The sequence below is a fragment of the Neodiprion fabricii genome, chromosome 5, assembly GCF_021155785.1.
Source record: "Neodiprion fabricii isolate iyNeoFabr1 chromosome 5, iyNeoFabr1.1, whole genome shotgun sequence".
Lineage (NCBI taxonomy): Eukaryota > Metazoa > Arthropoda > Insecta > Hymenoptera > Diprionidae > Neodiprion > Neodiprion fabricii.
Window position 1 is genome coordinate 8,154,568 of NC_060243.1, and position 18,963 is coordinate 8,173,530.

General features: G+C 38.1%; 1 protein-coding gene across 2 annotated transcripts; it reads right to left on the reverse strand.

The window, feature by feature from the left end:
- Nucleotides 1–504: 504 nt before the first annotated feature.
- On the reverse strand, nt 505–13,592 carry LOC124183571 (FK506-binding protein 4-like). Of its 2 annotated transcripts, none has more exons than XM_046572213.1 (7): nt 13,430–13,592; nt 11,832–12,163; nt 9,564–9,818; nt 2,829–3,178; nt 2,578–2,733; nt 2,159–2,452; nt 505–1,548 (listed from the first exon to the last, which is right to left on the reverse strand). In XM_046572213.1, the coding sequence occupies exons 2-7, from the start codon at nt 12,157–12,159 to the stop codon at nt 1,399–1,401; spliced, it is 1,533 nt and encodes a 510-aa protein (XP_046428169.1). In that variant the 5' UTR covers nt 12,160–12,163; nt 13,430–13,592; the 3' UTR covers nt 505–1,398. The 2 variants fall into 2 exon arrangements, with proteins under 2 accessions (XP_046428169.1, XP_046428168.1); XM_046572212.1 differs by having other exon boundaries at nt 9,306–9,818.
- Nucleotides 13,593–18,963: the final 5,371 nt, after the last annotated feature.

Below are 18,963 nucleotides of genomic sequence, written 5' to 3' on the forward strand. Positions count from 1 at the left end.
GTACAAGTTTTTCAGGACTTCTGGATTATAAAAATACTCGTCATAAACAATTCGTACCATGTTTCGTTTACTCATTATTGCAATAACCAGCTGTGCACTCTATAATTATTGTCGCAGATGTTCCAGCTGTTCATTTTATTTGAGACTTTAATGTACGAGCAGCGGGCCAATACAATAGATTAAAAATTTCCCACCACTAAAAACAACCGGTGTATCACGGTCTAACAGTCAAAACATGACGTCATTCGGACCTAGAAGTTACAAATTAATGTCACATACGTAAACAGGCAGCATTTGTACTTTGCATAATCATATTTAACCAACTGTAATATTTACACGTTATGCGTAATCACCGGTAAAGCTGAATAATCATTATTTTATTACATTCACTGTATTACTGTTGATGCTCATGAGTTCACGTTCACTTCATATACGTCTCTATTAAACTGAACATTAACCTAATCGGCTTGGTATTAAGTATTAAATTAAGATAAAATTCAAATATATCTCTTTTTATGTCATTCACTTTTACTGATCTTATAGCTATTGTACACATGAGGACAAACACATCAAATACCTATAGATATCTTATGAGTACTGATTGTGAGTGAAATAAATAGGTTACATGTAAGTAGCAGTACTACCACTTATCAGTTTTTTTTTTAAATAAATAATTCACTGTTATAAAACTAATCCGCAGTTGCGTTCATCAATGTATAATGTATAAATTATGTATAGTACATGTCAAAATTTTGATATAAAAAATTGCTACACACTACCTGGTACCACGATTATTTGATATAATTTGATTCTATCTGCCAACGTTGCGCGTATAATATGCTGAATAATGCATGTGAAACGTGCACAGCTCTGTGCAATAAAATTCAGGGTAATAGAAATTTGTTCGAAGAAAATATAATCACATTCTCGATTATTAAAGTTCGTTAGTTGAAATATGGCAGGATAAGTAATACTGATAATGACAACGGATAATTAATAAATATAGCGATGATAATATGATATAAATATAGCATGAACAGCAATAATGATAATAATAATGATGTAGTAAAATATTCTTTAAAACGAGAAGTATTACATTATTGCGATTAGTATTGCATTATGCGGAAATGGTAAGTATTATAACTATGATTAATGTCTATATCCTTCTGCAAAAATATTCATCTCTCGACAAATGCATTTATCGAGGAAAATTAGCTCAACGGCTATAAATATAATATCAACTCACACTGTGACCTTATAACAGTTAGGATCTATATCGATTCGTTACTATACGGCAAAGTCTAATAATTCTCGTTTTATAGGAAAGTATATTTATAGTTATGGCTAAGCTTAAGCTTAATCGAACGACAGATTACTCCCGTAATCGCCATTTCGTCGTTAAGCAGCTTGCGCGGCAATTGGTGGTGGACGTAGCATAGATTTCGTAGCGGAAGATAATTTTTGCGACACAACGTGAGCAATGTGCGAAGATCTCTTCCACACAAATTCACGGGTGCGGTCATGGTCATCGGCGCTCTCAATGCGAACCTGAAATACAAAAGTATAGAATTACTCTCGGCAAACTACTGTCTTCTCCCTCTTTTCGAAAGTCTTGTTTATGAACTTTTTGTCTCAAGCTGCACTGTTGTTGAGCGTTGTGTGCCAATAATTTACACTTCAACAACCGAGGAGCTGGACGTTATCTTTCGGTGGAATCGACGGACGAGGCTTGTAATGAAAGGAATAATGATAAACATGTATTTTTTCTCTCTCTCTTTCATCTGCTACTTAATCTCATTTGCATTCTTACACGGCCTCCACTCTGCGGACTGCATGTACTTCCTATAAATAGCAATATAATGCGACGTGTCATTGAAATGTTTGTAGATGTCCTTGAGTTGCGTGTATTAACGAACGGAGTAAATTGATCGAATTCGAAGGAAGTGCGCATGTATGCGGATTGTGCTGACCAGCTCGCCTTGCTATTTCAATATGTATATCGAAAATTTTTCATTCAATGCGCGCCACCAAGTTTTCAACCCAACGCGAACTATTACTTATCGACCGACTGATCGATAGATCGATCGTCCTGTCGGTAAGAAATCGTCATACCGGCGCGCGGCAGTTGAATTGAAGCATATAGACATGATTTGCAAACCTGTTTTGGCTGCAGAACACGAATCGAATGCAGTGTAGCTGCTCCGCCGTGAAGAACTCGGAGGTTCAACTTTCCCGACATTTCAGCTGTCGTCGCAGTTGCGCTTCTCAACTCTTTTTTACCAGACTTTCCAACTTCCCTTTCTACTCTCAGGGTTAGAGGACCCAGGGAAAATTTCGTTTTTACCGTCGTGTGGTCAGTCATCATGTTCACAGACACGTCGCCGATTCGCTGCAGCGATGCTAAACCGTACAAAGTTGCCCTCGCTTTTGCTCTGCTGTTGTTTGCTTTTGTCTGTAAAATCGAAAAATAAATATATGATTGATTATTGATGGTTGATCTGCGGCAAAATGTTTCATCATGTAACTTTATACAATATATAGACCTTTATAGGCGTAAAAAATGAAAATACGATATACCTTGTTGTTCTTTTTGGTCGAAGACTTGCGCTTATTCTTCTTCTTATTCGAATTAGTGGTTGCCCGTCTGGACTCCGGACTTTTCGGTGTAGTACTGAGCGCAATATTGTTCAATGTGGTAGCTTCAACCTCGGCGGTATTCCTGCTATCTTCGATCTTGAGAACAGTAACAATGCAGACTTTGTTAATTGTCTGTACGAACGAACTACATCCCGATTAGGGCATAAAAATAGATATGTGTTGGATTTTACCTTGACCTGCGAACTTGAATCCATCAAGTCATTGTTGTTGGCTGCACTCGTGTTATTCTCATTGAAATCTGCATTGACCATTGTCGCAGATGCGCTCTTTTCGGTGAATTTTACACCGCTCTTTTGGCCCGAGTTTTTGCTCCCTTTCTTTCCTTTACCTTTGCCTTTTCCCTTCGTCTTTTTCTTGTTCGCTTTAACGCTCGCGTTAGGATTCGTCAGTTTGACGGTAACGGGGTTGTAGTTTGTCCGAAGAATTTTGTTTATTCGACCCAATATATTGTCGACAAAACGGTTATACTTTGCTATGTAAATAGCCGGCACATGCTTATTTGGCGTCGGTGACATCGCGCCTGGAAATGTTTTCGCCATTATTTTACTCGTTCATTTCTTCATTGCGTGCAATGCTTTTGTCAGAGTGCAAATTTCGAAAAACTCTGTCTTCAAACCAATAGACTAAATACCTCAGAAGTCGAAAAAGGGTTGGTCAATTTTAAGGTTGCAAGATTTCGAATTGAAAAAATTTCAGTACGAAATCGAATCTATTTTTTTTCTCTCCGAAGTTCTTATAACCTCGAATTCACCAACTCCGCTAAGTTTCCCACCATACTGAAGTTAGTCACGTTGTCGTAACGATTCATGCTGAGGAAAAACCGTTATTTCGCTATTTTCGAATAGTCTGAAGTTCGGTAAACAATCTTAGTTTCTTAAAAATCATTGTAAAATTAAGAAAATAGTAATTTTTATGTTTCGTTACGACAACGTGACTAACTTCGACCTCGTAGTTTACCAGGGTGACTGACGGAAGTCGGAATGACAATCCACTCTTTGCCATTCTGAATTTCAATTACGGAATAGTCCGCGGTAATATGGAAGATGCTCATTTCCACAGACTCTAACAGTTTGTCAACCGTAAGTTGGCAAATTATAGTTGGAAATTCACGGCTGCCCGACGACCTGATCGGATTAGTGTCTAACTAATCCGCAGCCAATTTCGCGGCCACGAACAAACTATTATTCGGATGATACTGGTCCGTGCAAAAAAGTAGAATGGACTTGTCATAAGTTATACACAAGCTTTGTTAACTACAGAAACGGGCGACAAAACACGCGACAAGAAACTATAGAGCTGGAAAAAACTGTTCGCATGTCGAAAGTAAGAGGCTCGTGATACGCATCATGATTTGTTTGCGTCACGCCTGTTTGATCCGTCTATTAATTACTTGAACACCACACGATTGATGCCAATCAACTCATATCTAACGGCCATATACATGTAGCTGCAAAATACCCAGTAGCGCCAACATCACGAGGACTGTAAGTGCTTGAAAGTGATATCAAGCGGCCAAAATATGGTTTCAATTAGTATCAAGCTGTCACTTGAAGATTAGGAAAACCAGAGTGTCAACGGATCGAATCAACAGTTTTATCTGCAATTACAGTCGACCCGTTTTTGTATCAGACGATGATGAAAAAAATTCATGAACGAGAAAAAATATACGGTGAATTCACTCCGACATACCTATTATTTCTGAAACGAGCTGAGAGAAGGTTATTGGGACGATGCTGTGATTTGAAATGTGCGAATAAAGTGACTGAAAAAATGTAAATCAAGATGACCACTGGTTTTTTTTTCACATTTCTACAGGTATAAGAGAATAACTCATCGTTGGTGAACAACAGTTATTTCGCACTATCCGCTGTACCGTTTTGCTCAGTCATCACGTTTCACATAGTTTGAGTAGATATTAAATAAATATTCATAAAAAATGTGAGAACGAATTGAGTCCGCAGTGCTCAGGGATTTTCACTGAACTGTAAAATGGTTTACAAATATTTAAAGAATAAAATAGCGGTATGTCATATTTTACGAGTAAATAAACCTCTTGATTTGACTTTAAGTTGTGAGTTTAAATTCCAATTTCAAATTCCTTCATAACATATCGCGAGACCTGAGCGACGGAAGCGCAAGAAATGTTGCTACGCATGATAATTTCCAATGTCCGGACGTGGTTAAATATCGAGGAGAGGAAGTTGGAATAGAGGTCAAGTCTACGGCCAAAGGCCTACTTATCGAAGAGGACAACAATGTTAACGGTAAAACCAGTCGCTCGAACAACTCACTAAACTGGTCCTGATCTAGGTCAGCTCAGACTCTCATCTCACGAACCTCCGACCCACCACGAAACTGGCCTACCGTAATTATAAACACGTAATTACTCGAATTTCCAAAAGACACTGTCACGATCGGTTTTCCTTATAATAGCAGACCTGGTGCAGAGTCCAAACCGAATGCCACCCTGCAGATAGCAAACTTGTTAAGATGCCGATTGTCGTTTCACTAATTATTAAATCCGGTATAATGTGAACGGATGAAAATCTTTACTTGGAATTTGAATAAGGTCGAAAAGACGACGAATATTCATCTCAGACGTGATAATGACTGTCAATAAGCATAAACTCGAGATCAAAAGTCAAAGTAAAAAAAGGAACTATCGTGATATCGCGTTGAACTTTCCATAGTGAATTTTGTAATAGGGTCGACAAGATCTGGTAATTATTGAGATTTCGAAGTTTCGCTCGGCTGTTTTTTTTCTTTGTTTTATGAAAAGTCAATTTACAGTTAACCTGTACACTTCTCGATTGTAGACTGACTACCAAACGGACATTGTCAAGGTATGGAAAACATTCAGTCAACGATGGGCTTCAGATTCACCCTTTTTGTCAGAATTCCAATTGGTTGACATCATTTTCTCTACCGGCAACAATTTAAATGTTATATTCTCTCTTTCGTGTTACATGGGCATCCGGCGTTTGTCCGATAAACGAAATCTCTTGATACAAGCAAATCTGAATGTCAATTACCGGCTACGGCGGTCTTTGTGGTCAGTGGAATTCGTGGCAGTGGGTCATGGCCGCGCCCCGAAGAGTATCGACAGCTCCGGGCGCTGGAGCACCAAGTTCGTCGACCTCTTTCCCCAGAAAACTTCTCCTTTTCCGGAAGGCAAGACAAGGTGGCAGCGCACCGGGTGAAAGCCGATTAAAAAACGCCCCAGATACGAGGGAAAGACTCTTCCAAGCGCGCCATCTATAAAGGCGATCGATTTATATACTCAATGTTCATTTCAGAATTTTGAATTTCGAACGCGCGCTCGCGAGACGGTTGCAACGAACTTTCTGTATCCAGTTACACTCTTCATCAGTTTTCTCGTTGTTTCTTATCCTTTAGAAAGTTCAGGATGACAGAGAGTGTAGGAATTCCGATTCCAGTTATCTATAATTATATACATGTGTGAATTTGAATTTAGTTCTTGCAATCTATGCACTGTGTTTACAGTGCTTGTTGGCCTCTTTTCTGCCGTTTTGTATACACTCTGTACAAATGCACCGCGATATCGTTGAAAGAAACGGTTTATAGATGTCTAAAAAGCAAATATCTACGACAGATTTTGGGGGTCTGTGAATTAGCGTATGAGCTACGAAGTAAATTATACCAGTGCACAGAAATCTCGGCAAACGAGAAAAGAATATCATACTTGTCTTATTTTCGACTTGCTCACGAAAGTATTGAAACCTGATCAATTTCGAACTTTCTTTTTTTCCGTTTGCCAAGATGCCAAATTCATGAACACACGAATGAAGCCACTATTATATACTGATGGGGAAATCGAGGGTATCGGGATTGGTGCCAAACGTGCGGAATAATTATACTCAAACAAACCCAACCACTACTGCTACGTCAACCTAATTAAACTCTGTCTATCTATACGGGGTGTAGTTCAGGGACACGGTCATCAAATTTGTTAGCCCATGGATAAAACTAATTGTAAATGATTTCAGGGTACGGTCAGTCAGGTCACCGTACACGAGTCATCCAACTTCAAATATCTGTATATGTATACGACATAGGTATGTCTGTCTGGTTAATAAAAAATACTAATTTTACCTGCTTACTACTTGCTAGCTGGTTACTGTCAAGGATTTTCTACTTTGGTTAAACGGGAAGACACTAATTCGATACTTCAAACAGATTACAAATTAGTATAAAAACAATACGTAAATAAAAAAGTTAAAAAGTACATATGACATGCTCTTGTTGTTACTTGTGCCAGAATCTGAATTTAGACAACGCGTTTAACGATATTGTATTCGATACTTGAAAATAGAATTTATATGAGATCTGCTCGAGTAAACAGTATCAGTGAAGAGATCAGTGCAGGCAGATTACTAGAGATTAGCGGTTCTGATTGTGATTGGTTAAAGCTCGTGCAAATTCAAACATTGAAAGTGATGAAGAATCATCTCCTGCTCCTTTCAGCAACGATCGGCAAGAAAATTACTGAACGAGAATATAGTCTTGAACGACATTAACAGTGATTAAGTTTTCTTCGATTCAGAAGAACGGTGCAAAATAGTTGGATAAATATCGGGCAATTTTGGAACGTGCATTAAAATGTTAGGTAGACGACGCGTCACGGCAATCAATAAAATTTAATTTATATATAGTATAATAGTAGACACATTTACTGTAGTAATAACAATAATAAGAATTGTTACGTATACGTAGTGAGCTGTCGTTTTGGGTCAGTTTATCAGTTGTTGGTGGTTGAGTTTATTCGTCTTATGTTGTTCGTTTTTTTTTTTCTTTGCGAAATAATTATGGCGTTAGAGTAAATACCTCGTTTAGCACCACGTGGTATATGGACAATTAACGGATATAAATGAACAAACAAACAATGAAACGAACAGATGAATAAATAAAATCAAAACACAATTTTGTAAAAATAATAAATTATCTATATTTATATAAATAATATAAATAATCCAAATGAAATATCGTCTCTGTACAATAAATAATTTTTTCTCCTTTTTTTTCTTTTCTTTTGTCGTCTAGAAGGTTTGACAAATTACATAATATTAAATTACACAATTGAAATGCGTACGTGATTGTGGTGGTTGTCTTTCATTATCTCAGCATAATTGAGATAATTTTTATGATTATTATATAATTCGTACTCGTCTGTAAGTTCCTGCGAACGCATAATCGATATTTGATGTACAAAAAATATAGTTTCATAAAAAAAATTGCAGGTATGTAATTAGCGATTGTATTGATCAATAGTGAAAAAAAAATCAAATAAACAAACATGTGACGGCGTCTCCAACCCTATACATTTTAATGCTGATATTTAATGTCTTTCGATCATTCTGGTTTTTCTCTTTCTCTCTCTCTCTATCTTTCTCTCTCTATCCATCTTCCTCTTCGAACACGTACATGAGCGTAAGGAGTAGACTGCCTAACGGACAGTGGATGCGATTTGTAATTATTTAATTTACGCAGAAAGAGAGAAGAGAACTTTGTTCTTCCGTTCGCGTGTTTTTTTTTTTTTGAGTATGTAATGAAATAAAATTGATAGACGAATAGACCGACTAAAAATATACAATCTATGTAATAGACGAAAATTAGACTGTTAAAATAAATTATTATAACCAAAATTAAATAGCGTTGATGAAGAGTTGACATTTTACTAAAATTAAATAATGAATACTATAGAGATATAGCTTGGAAGGCGAGTAGTGCTTCGTCTCTTTCTTTATCTTTTCCTTTCCTTTCTAATTAATTATTAGCACCAACGACAGCAACAACAACAGCATCAGCAGTAACAGCAGCATCAGCACCACCAGCAAGAGTTTTCAGAAAGTAAAGATTGCTCTCAGAGACCCACTTTTCTCTATGTGTGTCATGTAAGTGTATGTACGTGTGCATGTTACAGCATGACTATAGCTACATATATACGATAGGAATTGTCCACTTACAACGTGGCACTAAACTCGTAATACACACATATTACAAAAAGAAGTCTACTTCGTTTTGTCGTACAAAAATCATTCCTTCAATCTCTTTCGTTTCACTCGATAAAATAAATAAATTAAATAAAAGAAATTGCAAATTTTCAAACGTCAAACAACTAAATTCTGAGGTGACTGACAATTTACGAGGGTGTCCGTACCGGCAATTGTAATACGAGATAATCATTTTGTAGACATTGAAAACCGAATCGAATTCTCTAACGACAGGATGATATTTCGACAACATGCACGGCGAGTTAATACAACGAATAGTAGTTTATTCAACCGAGCTTTCCGTCAGTTAAAGTCTCGCGAGCAATTTTCTGCGCACCCGAGTGAAAAGTGAGGATTCCCAGTTATCGTCGAACAGGCGAAGCTCTACGCTATTCGTGAAATGAAAAAGTGGAAGAATATCCACTGCGTAACGGAGTCGTCAAACGACAGTAAACATGCATACTAAAAGAACGTTCGCGCTTTCCAAACCGTTACAGTACTCACAATCAATCCTACATCGCGTCATTGCGTACACCAAATAAATTAAGGCTTGTTATACCGTCATGCCTGTGTGTGTTGTGTGTGTCTGTGTTGGCTAAATGTGGGTGGGCTAGTGGTGGTTGGCCTTGGACTCACGTGATCTCCTGGCCTCGGTGAGATCGGTTAATTCGTCGTCTTCGTCATCGTCTTCGTCTTCGTCTTCGTCATCGTCGTCGTCGTCTTCGTCGTCGTCGTCGTCTGCCCCGGGTAACCCGAGGTCAACGTCTTCGTCGTCGTCGTCGTCCTCGTCGTCATCGTCGTTGTCCCCCTCCCCCGGGGCCTGTTCAACGACTGCAACTGAGGGCACGGCCGCAGACTGCAGACTTTCCCCGGCTAATACCGCCGGTTGTGCACCTTCTTCGTTCGCCTCGACGATCGTGCTCGCCGCCTGCTCTTCGGGCGTGTCCTCCTCGTACTCTCCGTTCTCCTGTTCGTTCAGCGCTGCTTCGGCCACAGCCGCGTTCAAATCGGCCTCAACATTCGGCGGGATTTGGGGCTGCGTTATTTGAGGCACTTGATTTACCGCCGGAGATGCTTGCGGCTGGGCTGCAACGGCTGGTTGAGCCGCGGGACTCGTCTCGTCGTCGTCGTCGTCGTCGTCGTCGTCGCCTGAGAATCAGATGATTTCGTATCTCTCATTAGTATCCAAGTTTCGACGGTAGTTTAGCCCGAGGTTCAAGTTTACAGTAATGTTATCGTAATGAAGGGTTGGGGGAAACATTACTTCTTTCTTATTTTTTAATAACTTTTAAGGAACTAAGATTTCAAAATATGAGCCACAATTTCAAGGTCACAGGAAAACAATTTTACTTCAGTATAAATCGTTACGATGACTTTACTAACTTCAGTATGATAGTAATGATACATAGCAATTTTTGCCTAATATACTGTATACTATTACTTCGAACCACAGAAATGAAATCTTTACGTTGGAAGATGTCCATAAACGATAAATCACCTTACGTGTAGAATCGAGAAAAAGCTGTCAACGGTGCTGGCTTGAAAATTATACGTCTATTTCACGATTGTAAAATGTATATTGGAAGATAATTTCCACCCTTATGGGATATATAGAAATTTTACTAACGTTACATTGAATTATGTTTTAAGGATGCGGGAACCTTTTATAACGTCATTACTATAGGGATAATTAGTTTGAATCATATTCTATGTTTGTTCCACTAAATGAATCGTTACGAAAATAAGAGAAGTTAAGAAACCAAGCAAAACACCTTGCAACTTCCTTTTTCACTTATAGACTTTTGCACAAGCGACGAGAATTCGCCCTCTACAATTATTCGTGATTCTACTTTTCATTTTAAATTGATAATTTCATTGTATGGCATAAAGACATGCATATTTCATTTGCTTCATAGTTCAACGTACCATTCCGGGCGCGCGGGAAACCGTTCGATTTTCAAATTTGATTTCAAAGTTGGCCGTGACCGTTAACATAAAGGGCAAAACGGGAAACAACTGTGTGGTACTAAATCCATCGAGTATAGATCTTGAGTTGGCGCAACTTGGACTGAGATCCAGGGTGCGGGTCGAGCAGACCGTAACGTGAACAACTAGCTCTTCGTTAGTCATTCACCTCGGGCATGAGCGACGCGCGTCCCACAGCAAAGCGATTAATTGTAAGAACGCGCGTTCCCATGCCTCGAGTAGAACATTATAGCCGGTATGCATGATGTTCATTCGGACTACATAACGAGCATAAAGCTGTCTAGCACTCGACCGACTTGTCAACACGACCCGCTCGCCCTTCCATAAAGATACGATTAGCTAAACAACTTGAAAAATAACTATGTGAAAAATAGCGACGTGAAGTTGGCTGCTTCTTCAGCTGTATCTGCAGTTCAAGAATCCGCTTGTCATTTTTTTTTCTCACTTATCGAAACAGAGATAGCGGGTTCGAACCGACATTGCGTAAAGTGGAATAGTCGTTATTTGGTGTTTTTATCTACACGTTCCATTTTTTTTTTTTTTTTTTGAGAGAGAATTATAGACTCTGATCCGCGCACGAGGGTCAAGCGGATTGTGTGGATTATGCTAATTCTTCCGGAGCAAAGCCCGCGAGTCCGGGTCGTCCCGTTACTATATGGATAACACATGCACATGCGTGTATATCGAGACCACTGCTCCGTCTATCGGTCACATTATGATGCGCCTCGTCGGCTTTGGATGCCGGCAATTTGCTCGGCTAGACTAACGGTCAGCTGTAACACGTAGGTACGGTACGAGTTATACTCGTATTTGGTAGTTTTCAGTTTTTTCAAGAGTATACCCATCTCCACAATTTCGGATCTGAATTACATAATTGTCTGAGTAAATAATTGTAGTTGGGGAATTCAACGGCACGAAGAAATATTTTATACGAAATAGAATTTGAATTTTCCCGCTGCATGTCTCAATGGCCGCTTTCCATTTGCGTCAATTTTCTGACAAAAGACGACACTAAGTGATTTCATTGGCCTATTCCGTTAGATCCGACCAATGAAATCACTCGCTGTCGAGTTTTGTTAGAAAATTGACGTAAGGGAAAATCGACCAATGACTCGCATGATGTTAGAACGAAAGAATTGAAGTGAAAATTTGAACCTGATGCAAAAATCAGCTTACCTCCGAGAATGTCTTCGATGAAACGTTCGACGTAGTCGGCGCCGTCTTCATCGTCATCGTCGTCGTCATCGTCGTCGTCGTCATCGTCGTCATCCTCATCGTCATCGTCGTCGTCGAGGCCGAGATCTAGACCATCGTCGTCATCGTCGTCATCATCGTCTTCGTCATCTGATGGGGGTGCTGCAGCAGGTGCAGCTGCCGTTGCTTGTCGGGAAGAAGCCTCGACTTTTACCTCGGCCGAATCACTAGCGGATGATACCGGAAGCGGCGAGGCTAGGACGCCTAACGCGAAGCAGCATAAGACTGCTAGCATTAATGCTAACTTCATGGCTCTGAAATGATCAACGGATTGCGCTTATGTTATGTGTATTTAACTAACGTAACGAAGTTTAGTTCTTAACGAAGTTCTTTTGGTTATCAAGGACCGACAAAATCATGACTCGACATCCTCGCGAGTGGAGGAAAAATTTTTTTTTTTTAATTCTACTCTATAATGTTATAAGTTTCTGATGCAGAAATTGAAATTGACTATTAAAGGAATTTTTTTGCTCTCTATACTTATGAATTTTGGGCGATAACGAAAATAAGCCGATAAAGTTATTCACTTCAATTAAAATTCGCTGTGACTGATAGATTTTTCTCAATATTATGCCCATCAACTTCTTTTTTCATTAAGTTTATTGTGGTAACATTAAATTTATCATTTGTTAATTTCACTATAGTGAAACACTATTTCAATAGAAGCCAATTGGAATTTCTGTATACATGTGGTCAGTAAATTTATAACTGTGATTTTTGTAAACTTAGAAAAGTTTACTACAAGTTGAAAAGATACGCATCAGTGGCCAGGGATGACTAAGAACAAAGAATGTACAACATAGTCTCATGAATAAGCATAAATAAGCATAGACCGCGGCATGGTCTAAGAAAACTGAGGGCGCACGCACAGTGCAATGATTTCGAATGTATATTTTTAATCAGTGCTGTGAAACAGATGCCCGAAATGGTTTCATACACCAATAATTGTACAGAGGTGGAAATTTCACGATTGTAGGAATAAACAGTACTTCACATGAGAGCCGTAAACACACCCATAACAGTTATTTGAATATTCTAACTTTCGTTTCTGTTTTTGCAATACTTGTACAAGAGAAAAAATTAATGAAACTGCACAATTTTCCGTATACGAATTGACACCCAAAATAAAACAGTTGCAACAACAAACAGCATTTATCCCTGGTATAAAACGCGGATGTGAAAACGTACGCGTACGTTATTACTTCCCGAATTCCGACACAAATGCACCAATCGTTACGATTATCAGTGTTAACAACGTCCTGCCTCTATCCGTACGTGAAATATTTTGGTCCGTCGATAAAATGATTTCGCACAGTTCATAATCCCACAGCTTGAACTTGAAAATGTTTATCAGCCGGGATTCCCCGACTTCGAATGTTAAACGGCACACTTCCAGAAGTCATATTCGCAGCAAAATTGCACCTCGCGATTCGAAACGTATACCGTTCGGGATGCAACAAGGCGATTTTTTTCCAATTTCACTGTTGCATTTTTTCGTCCACTATGCTCACGAAACTCACCTATGGTTTCGTTGGGCCTGCTCGAAGGATTCTTTTCTTCCGATATTCGGAATCCGTTTCCTTCTCTACGTTTCTCCGCAGGTGTTTTTTTTTTTTTGCGGTGGACGTCGTGCGTGGGTTTTCACCTCGCGAGAAGTTCACTCTATGAAACAGACGCAGCGTCAACTACGGACCCTTATATACCACTCTGGCTGCTTTCCTCCTCCACTTCCTCCGTCGCCATCTCCGACATTCACGTTGAGCCCATCGAACACCGTGCTCGTTGTATTCCCGGTGTAGATTTACCAAGAGGGGAAAGATTCCGACTAACTATTCGAACAAATCACAAGTATGGGTGAAGCTGTATAGGCCATCCGATATTCGAATGAATCGCGCTTTAATTTTCGCAAACCGTGCGCGTTCTATCGAGCTCTCGTGTCCCAAAAACGTTTCTTTTTCACATATACCGATCGTTAGAATTCTCAGGTACGTACGTGTCAACGAATCGGTATTACTTTTTAAATCTCCGACCTGTGAAAAAGGAAGATTATTTTTTACACAAGACCGTATACCGTGCCTGCAAATGCCACGTTCATATTTAATTATAAAAGTCTTTTTACATCGCATATCAGTCTTGTAGCGCCATATTACTTGTAGCTCTGATATCCACAGTATATGTATAATCACCTTAATTTGATTTAACCAAAGGCGTCAAAGAAATATATTTCTATTAAAAAAATAACACAATATAGTCCAGTATACACATGTGATCAGTAAAAGTAAGTTTGCTGAAAATCGGATCATTTTTTAATTAAAAAAAAAAAAAAAAACGATTTGCTGATATTTTCTAGTTGTTCAAAACACAGAAAAGAACTTATGAGCAAATCACACCTGCAAATTTATCTACGTCGCTCATAACCAGTTTTCTCATGCTACAAATTAACCCTCTGAATGCACACAACAATTTGATCACCGGTACTCGTTACAATTCGCACAGATCCAGATTAAATAAGTCTGGGCATTATCAAAGTATACAATGCCCGGAGCCACGCATGGCTGACCAGCGTGGGACCTTTTTCACTGGCAAATTTCAAAGTAGTAACAGTAATTATTTGACTGCACTTCTCATATTTTTCAGAGCTTTGCGCGATTTCAGAATTTTATTTTGTATCCTCCATGGTTGAAGCGGGCAGATAATTTCATGAAAATATATGTAATTCAATATGGTTAGATTTTTTCATAAAGGAAAATCAAAAAATTAACAAAAAAAAATACAAAAATGCAACTTTTAGCATTGTGTACAGGTAATGACTTGACATTTTTCTTGTAAAGTATCGTTGCGGTTCGTAATAAAATCTGATCACGTGAAGACGGAAGGTGATTGAAAGATAGAGTGAACAAAGCCATCTACTCTAGGATCTTGGGTAAGAAGAAGAAAAAAAAAAATAAAAATCAAGGAAGAGCAATTACGAAATAATTATTATGAATCTAAATTACGATATTATTGAGTAACTCGTAGAACTTGCAATCACTTTCAAAGAAGAAAATTAAAGTCCCGATCGTTATTATCTTACTGCGATAATTCCAAGGTGAATATATCGCATGTCGTATATCGTAGAATACATCTGTTCATAGTAACAAATCGATGCTATGGCCAAGATACGTTATAAATGGATGCTCGTCAAGTCATGCCGATTTAACGACAAATAATTACTTCCAATGCATGCATAGCTACATAAATTTCAAGGGTACGTACCTGCGCTATGGTATAAGTTCAGTACTATAAGGTTACGTACAAACAGTTATAAAAGAACACGTGCAGTTTAATCCGTTCACTTCCGGTTTAATATATAGAGTTTCAAACGACCGATCGCTGGCCTCGTCCACTTTCGCACTTATGATGTACCCTGCAGTGTCTAACGCGAGTAGTTTCTTCGGGAATATGACCTCGACTGGCCTCGATTTCATCTAACGCGGTCACATCTGAGGTCAAGGCCAAGTGCATCTATCCAACTTATACTAGTACCCGAAAAGCAATAATTGGCTTTCGAGCGTTTCGGCCTTTGGACAACTTGGATCTCGCAAAACGGTTCGAACCGCGATCTGTATGGACGGTTCAAAGTTCGGAGACGTTCTATAAACAATATTCGACTAGACAGATTTTGCACGATATTTTTTATTCTGAGATTGATAACTATACATCGATGTTCTTGCATTAATTCTTACTCAGAATTGTCCATTACGGTGGTGGAATTCTTATAATGTTGGTCACCTGGATTTCGGTGATCGTGGATGAAAGTTTACGATGAATACGTATGCTCCTAAGGCACCGTTTATTATCTAAGTGAAAAAAAGTACACAACTCTTCTATAGGCATAATATTCGTATGTATGCGAGTACCGTACGTAACAAAACTATTTACTCACTTTCTGTAATCGGATTAGTACGAATTACAATGATGCCGTATCGTTGATCATCTTATATAGAGTTAAGATCTGGTCTCCATGTTGCATGTATAATTCTCGAATTGGCATACTTAATTCTTCTTTGCGTGAAACATCTTCATCGGATACTTTTCGATGAGGAATAACGATGAAACACAGTTTTATACTTCCTCTTACAGAATCGATTGATTTCATATTCAATCTGGGTGGAGCCTGTCTGTATTATATACGTATACGCATTGAATGACGATAAACCGGAACAGTCGTATATATGTACACATTTCATCGTCTATTCAAGTATTTTAATTTTGGAAGAGAAAGTCATACGAACGGGATCAAGTTTAAGGTTCTTTCGAGACTTACTGCGGCGATTATACTGCCATATTTTCAAAGAATTTTTTGAATGTTCATTATCGCGTCTTCAACGTGTCATTCCGCGGTATGATGAATATTTAATTCAAAATCTCTTTCACTATGCAACTGACACATTCTCAAAGACTGTATGATCAACGATTTTCACCGAATGTGACCAATATCTGCATTTGGATAGTCTGGAGAAAAAAAAAAACCAAGTACAACACGAGTGTCATTAAATTTATGGGAGCAGCGCATTGTAGAGTTCGTAAAATATTTTCTGTGTTAAAAACAGTGCCGGTATCAAATAATCTTTTAAACTTCCAACGATCTTTTAGCAAAGTAGTATAACTGTTGTGTACAGAAAATATACATAAATGGTTTTCATGCACGAATAAAAGAAGAGACTGCATCTGGTTGTTAGTATTGCGATAAGTATAGTTATGGAAGTCTCTGAAAGGTGCCAATCATATATGACGGAAGGAGAAGAGCCAGAGCACAGTAATGAACGACTCTCTATCGCTGGAATATGGAATTTGGTGTCATGGTGCGACGACAAGAAGTAGTACGAACCGGGGCGTCGGTATAGGTAAGTATTGGAATTAGTAATCAGGCTGTGCGTTCGTTCGGCGACGTTTTCGACCACATTGCATGGATTGGTTCTGTCCGCTGCTAGGCATTCCAGGCGTCTTCATTCATTATTCATCCATACGCAAGAGGATATATCGCATTGCCCCCAAATTCTCTCTTCCACGTGCACACATTTACAACCACACCTGATTCGGGACCTTGTATTGCAATTCGTACAGATGACTAATTGCAAGGTATCTGCAATTAGCAGAAGGCATTTAGGGGGAAATAAATCATTGAATTCATGTGTTAGTAGGTTTGTGAATTAATTATAATTTGCATGAATTAATTAGAATCGATGAAATTGAACTACGATGGGTTCAGTCAAGTTGATTTCAATTACTTTGGATTCGTGCCGGAATTATCTGTTTACAGAAACAACAAAAATTAAATTGAAATAAAAAAAGTTACGGTGAATTGAAAAGAATTAACTTCAATTAACAGAAAATACAAAAGAGTGATTTGACATTTTTTCAAACTCATTTATTTGAATTAAAATTAATTATCGAGAAATTATATTGAAATACATGACTCGATATCAATTAAGTTGAAGTAAAGAAAATTATGTGATTTAAAAAAACAAATTTGAAATTAAAAGAAAATTTATTTGAATTACATGAATTGATCTAAAATTAATTCAACTGAAAAATTAACCGTGTCACTCAAATCTCGAGTTATTTCCCTCCCAGAAAGCATGCATCGTCATGTCTCGACTCTAGTTACTTCTACGGACTGGAACACGTTATATATCGAAAAGTACAATCTGGTAGCAAACGATAATAGACCACTTGAAAAATTTTTACCGTCTTTTCACCGTGATGCAAGCAGTTGTCAGCTTTCGTATAAAGTACTCGACGCCGTTATTTTCGCATATTTCGAACCTCGGTCAAATCGAAAAATATATAAATAAATCAGCAAAGTAAAAACCTTCGAGCTGAGCGAAACCTATTTGTCTATAGTTTATTCTAGGATCGTTTTTGTTCATGAATGCGGTTGGAATTAGATCAATCGTCATTAATTATTATAATGAAAGTTATCGGTTGAAGAACTTCCGCGTTAATGAATGGATTTAGTAGATTAAATTGAGACAAAAGGAGAGATGCTAATCATTTGACATTTTTCTTTCGTCAGAATTCTTTTTACTTTTTGTTAGTCTCTTCCCGCGGCAGCAAACAAACTTGAAAGCTGTATTCGTGATATTCTGTTTCGATGCAGGACTGAGACATCGAGATGGAATTAACTTGCCCTCGATTCAAGGCTGGGCCGACCTTGACAGGTCACAGTCACGGCCAAACTTGTATGAGGCTCGGCTTTCCTTCATTTCCTTTAAGATGACCATCATGTCAGTGTAAATGTTTTCGTTCAATGTGTATACTTATGTTATATTGTTCATTATATAGTTGAAAACGTTTCCCAAAGTCCTAATTTTCACCCGTGTCTACTTGAACCGCCAGCACTTGTAACAGAATTAACTTGTAGTAATAAGAAAATAACAGTGAAAAATCGTACCAACAACAACAATAACAACAAAAACAATAATCATAATACCGTGGTGATGATAATAGAAATGTTTAAATATAGATAATTAAATATAGATAATGATGTCGAAAAATACGTTCTAGTTACTTCTTCCGCGATAAGTTTTAGTTTTTGAGATCATGCAGTTGGTAGTACACGTACAGTTGTGTTATATCGTACGCGTTATACACACAATTTTACTGTAAAATTTTATACTAGATACACCTTAGACGACAGATGTTTTTTTAATGGAACAAAATGTTGGTTCTGACGCGTCTTTTTCAATATTTGGCACGCCAGTTACATCTATGCTATAACGTACAAGTGATTTACTTATATTTAGCGATTGAATAAAAAATATAAAGGCACGACGAAAGACTTTTTCGAACGTCGCTTGAAAATCAGTTTATACTGGGTCTTAGAACCCATAACTATAACTCGACAAAAGTTCGTACGGCTATATTCGTATAAAAGATTCTGGGTCAAACATTCCGGAAATGTGGGTCGCATTAACTGATACGGAAACGAAAATGGATGCGCGAAAGACAAAATTAATTTTATCTATGAGAAAAGAGTAAAGTACATTTGCATATAAGTATTGAAAACAAT

What these genes read in the sequence shown, in the direction of transcription:
- LOC124183571 (XM_046572212.1), bottom strand. Translation starts at nt 12,159, where the DNA reads ATGAAGTTAGCATTAATGCTAGCAGTCTTATGCTGCTTCGCGTTAGGC. An exon ending in CACCGAGGCCAGGAGATCAC is followed by an intron (nt 3,179 to 9,305) that starts GTGAGTCCAAGG and finishes AAACATTTCCAG; the next exon opens with GCGCGATGTCACCGACGCCA. An exon ending in CGACCAAAAAGAACAACAAG is followed by an intron (nt 2,453 to 2,577) that starts GTATATCGTATT and finishes TCGATTTTACAG; the next exon opens with ACAAAAGCAAACAACAGCAG.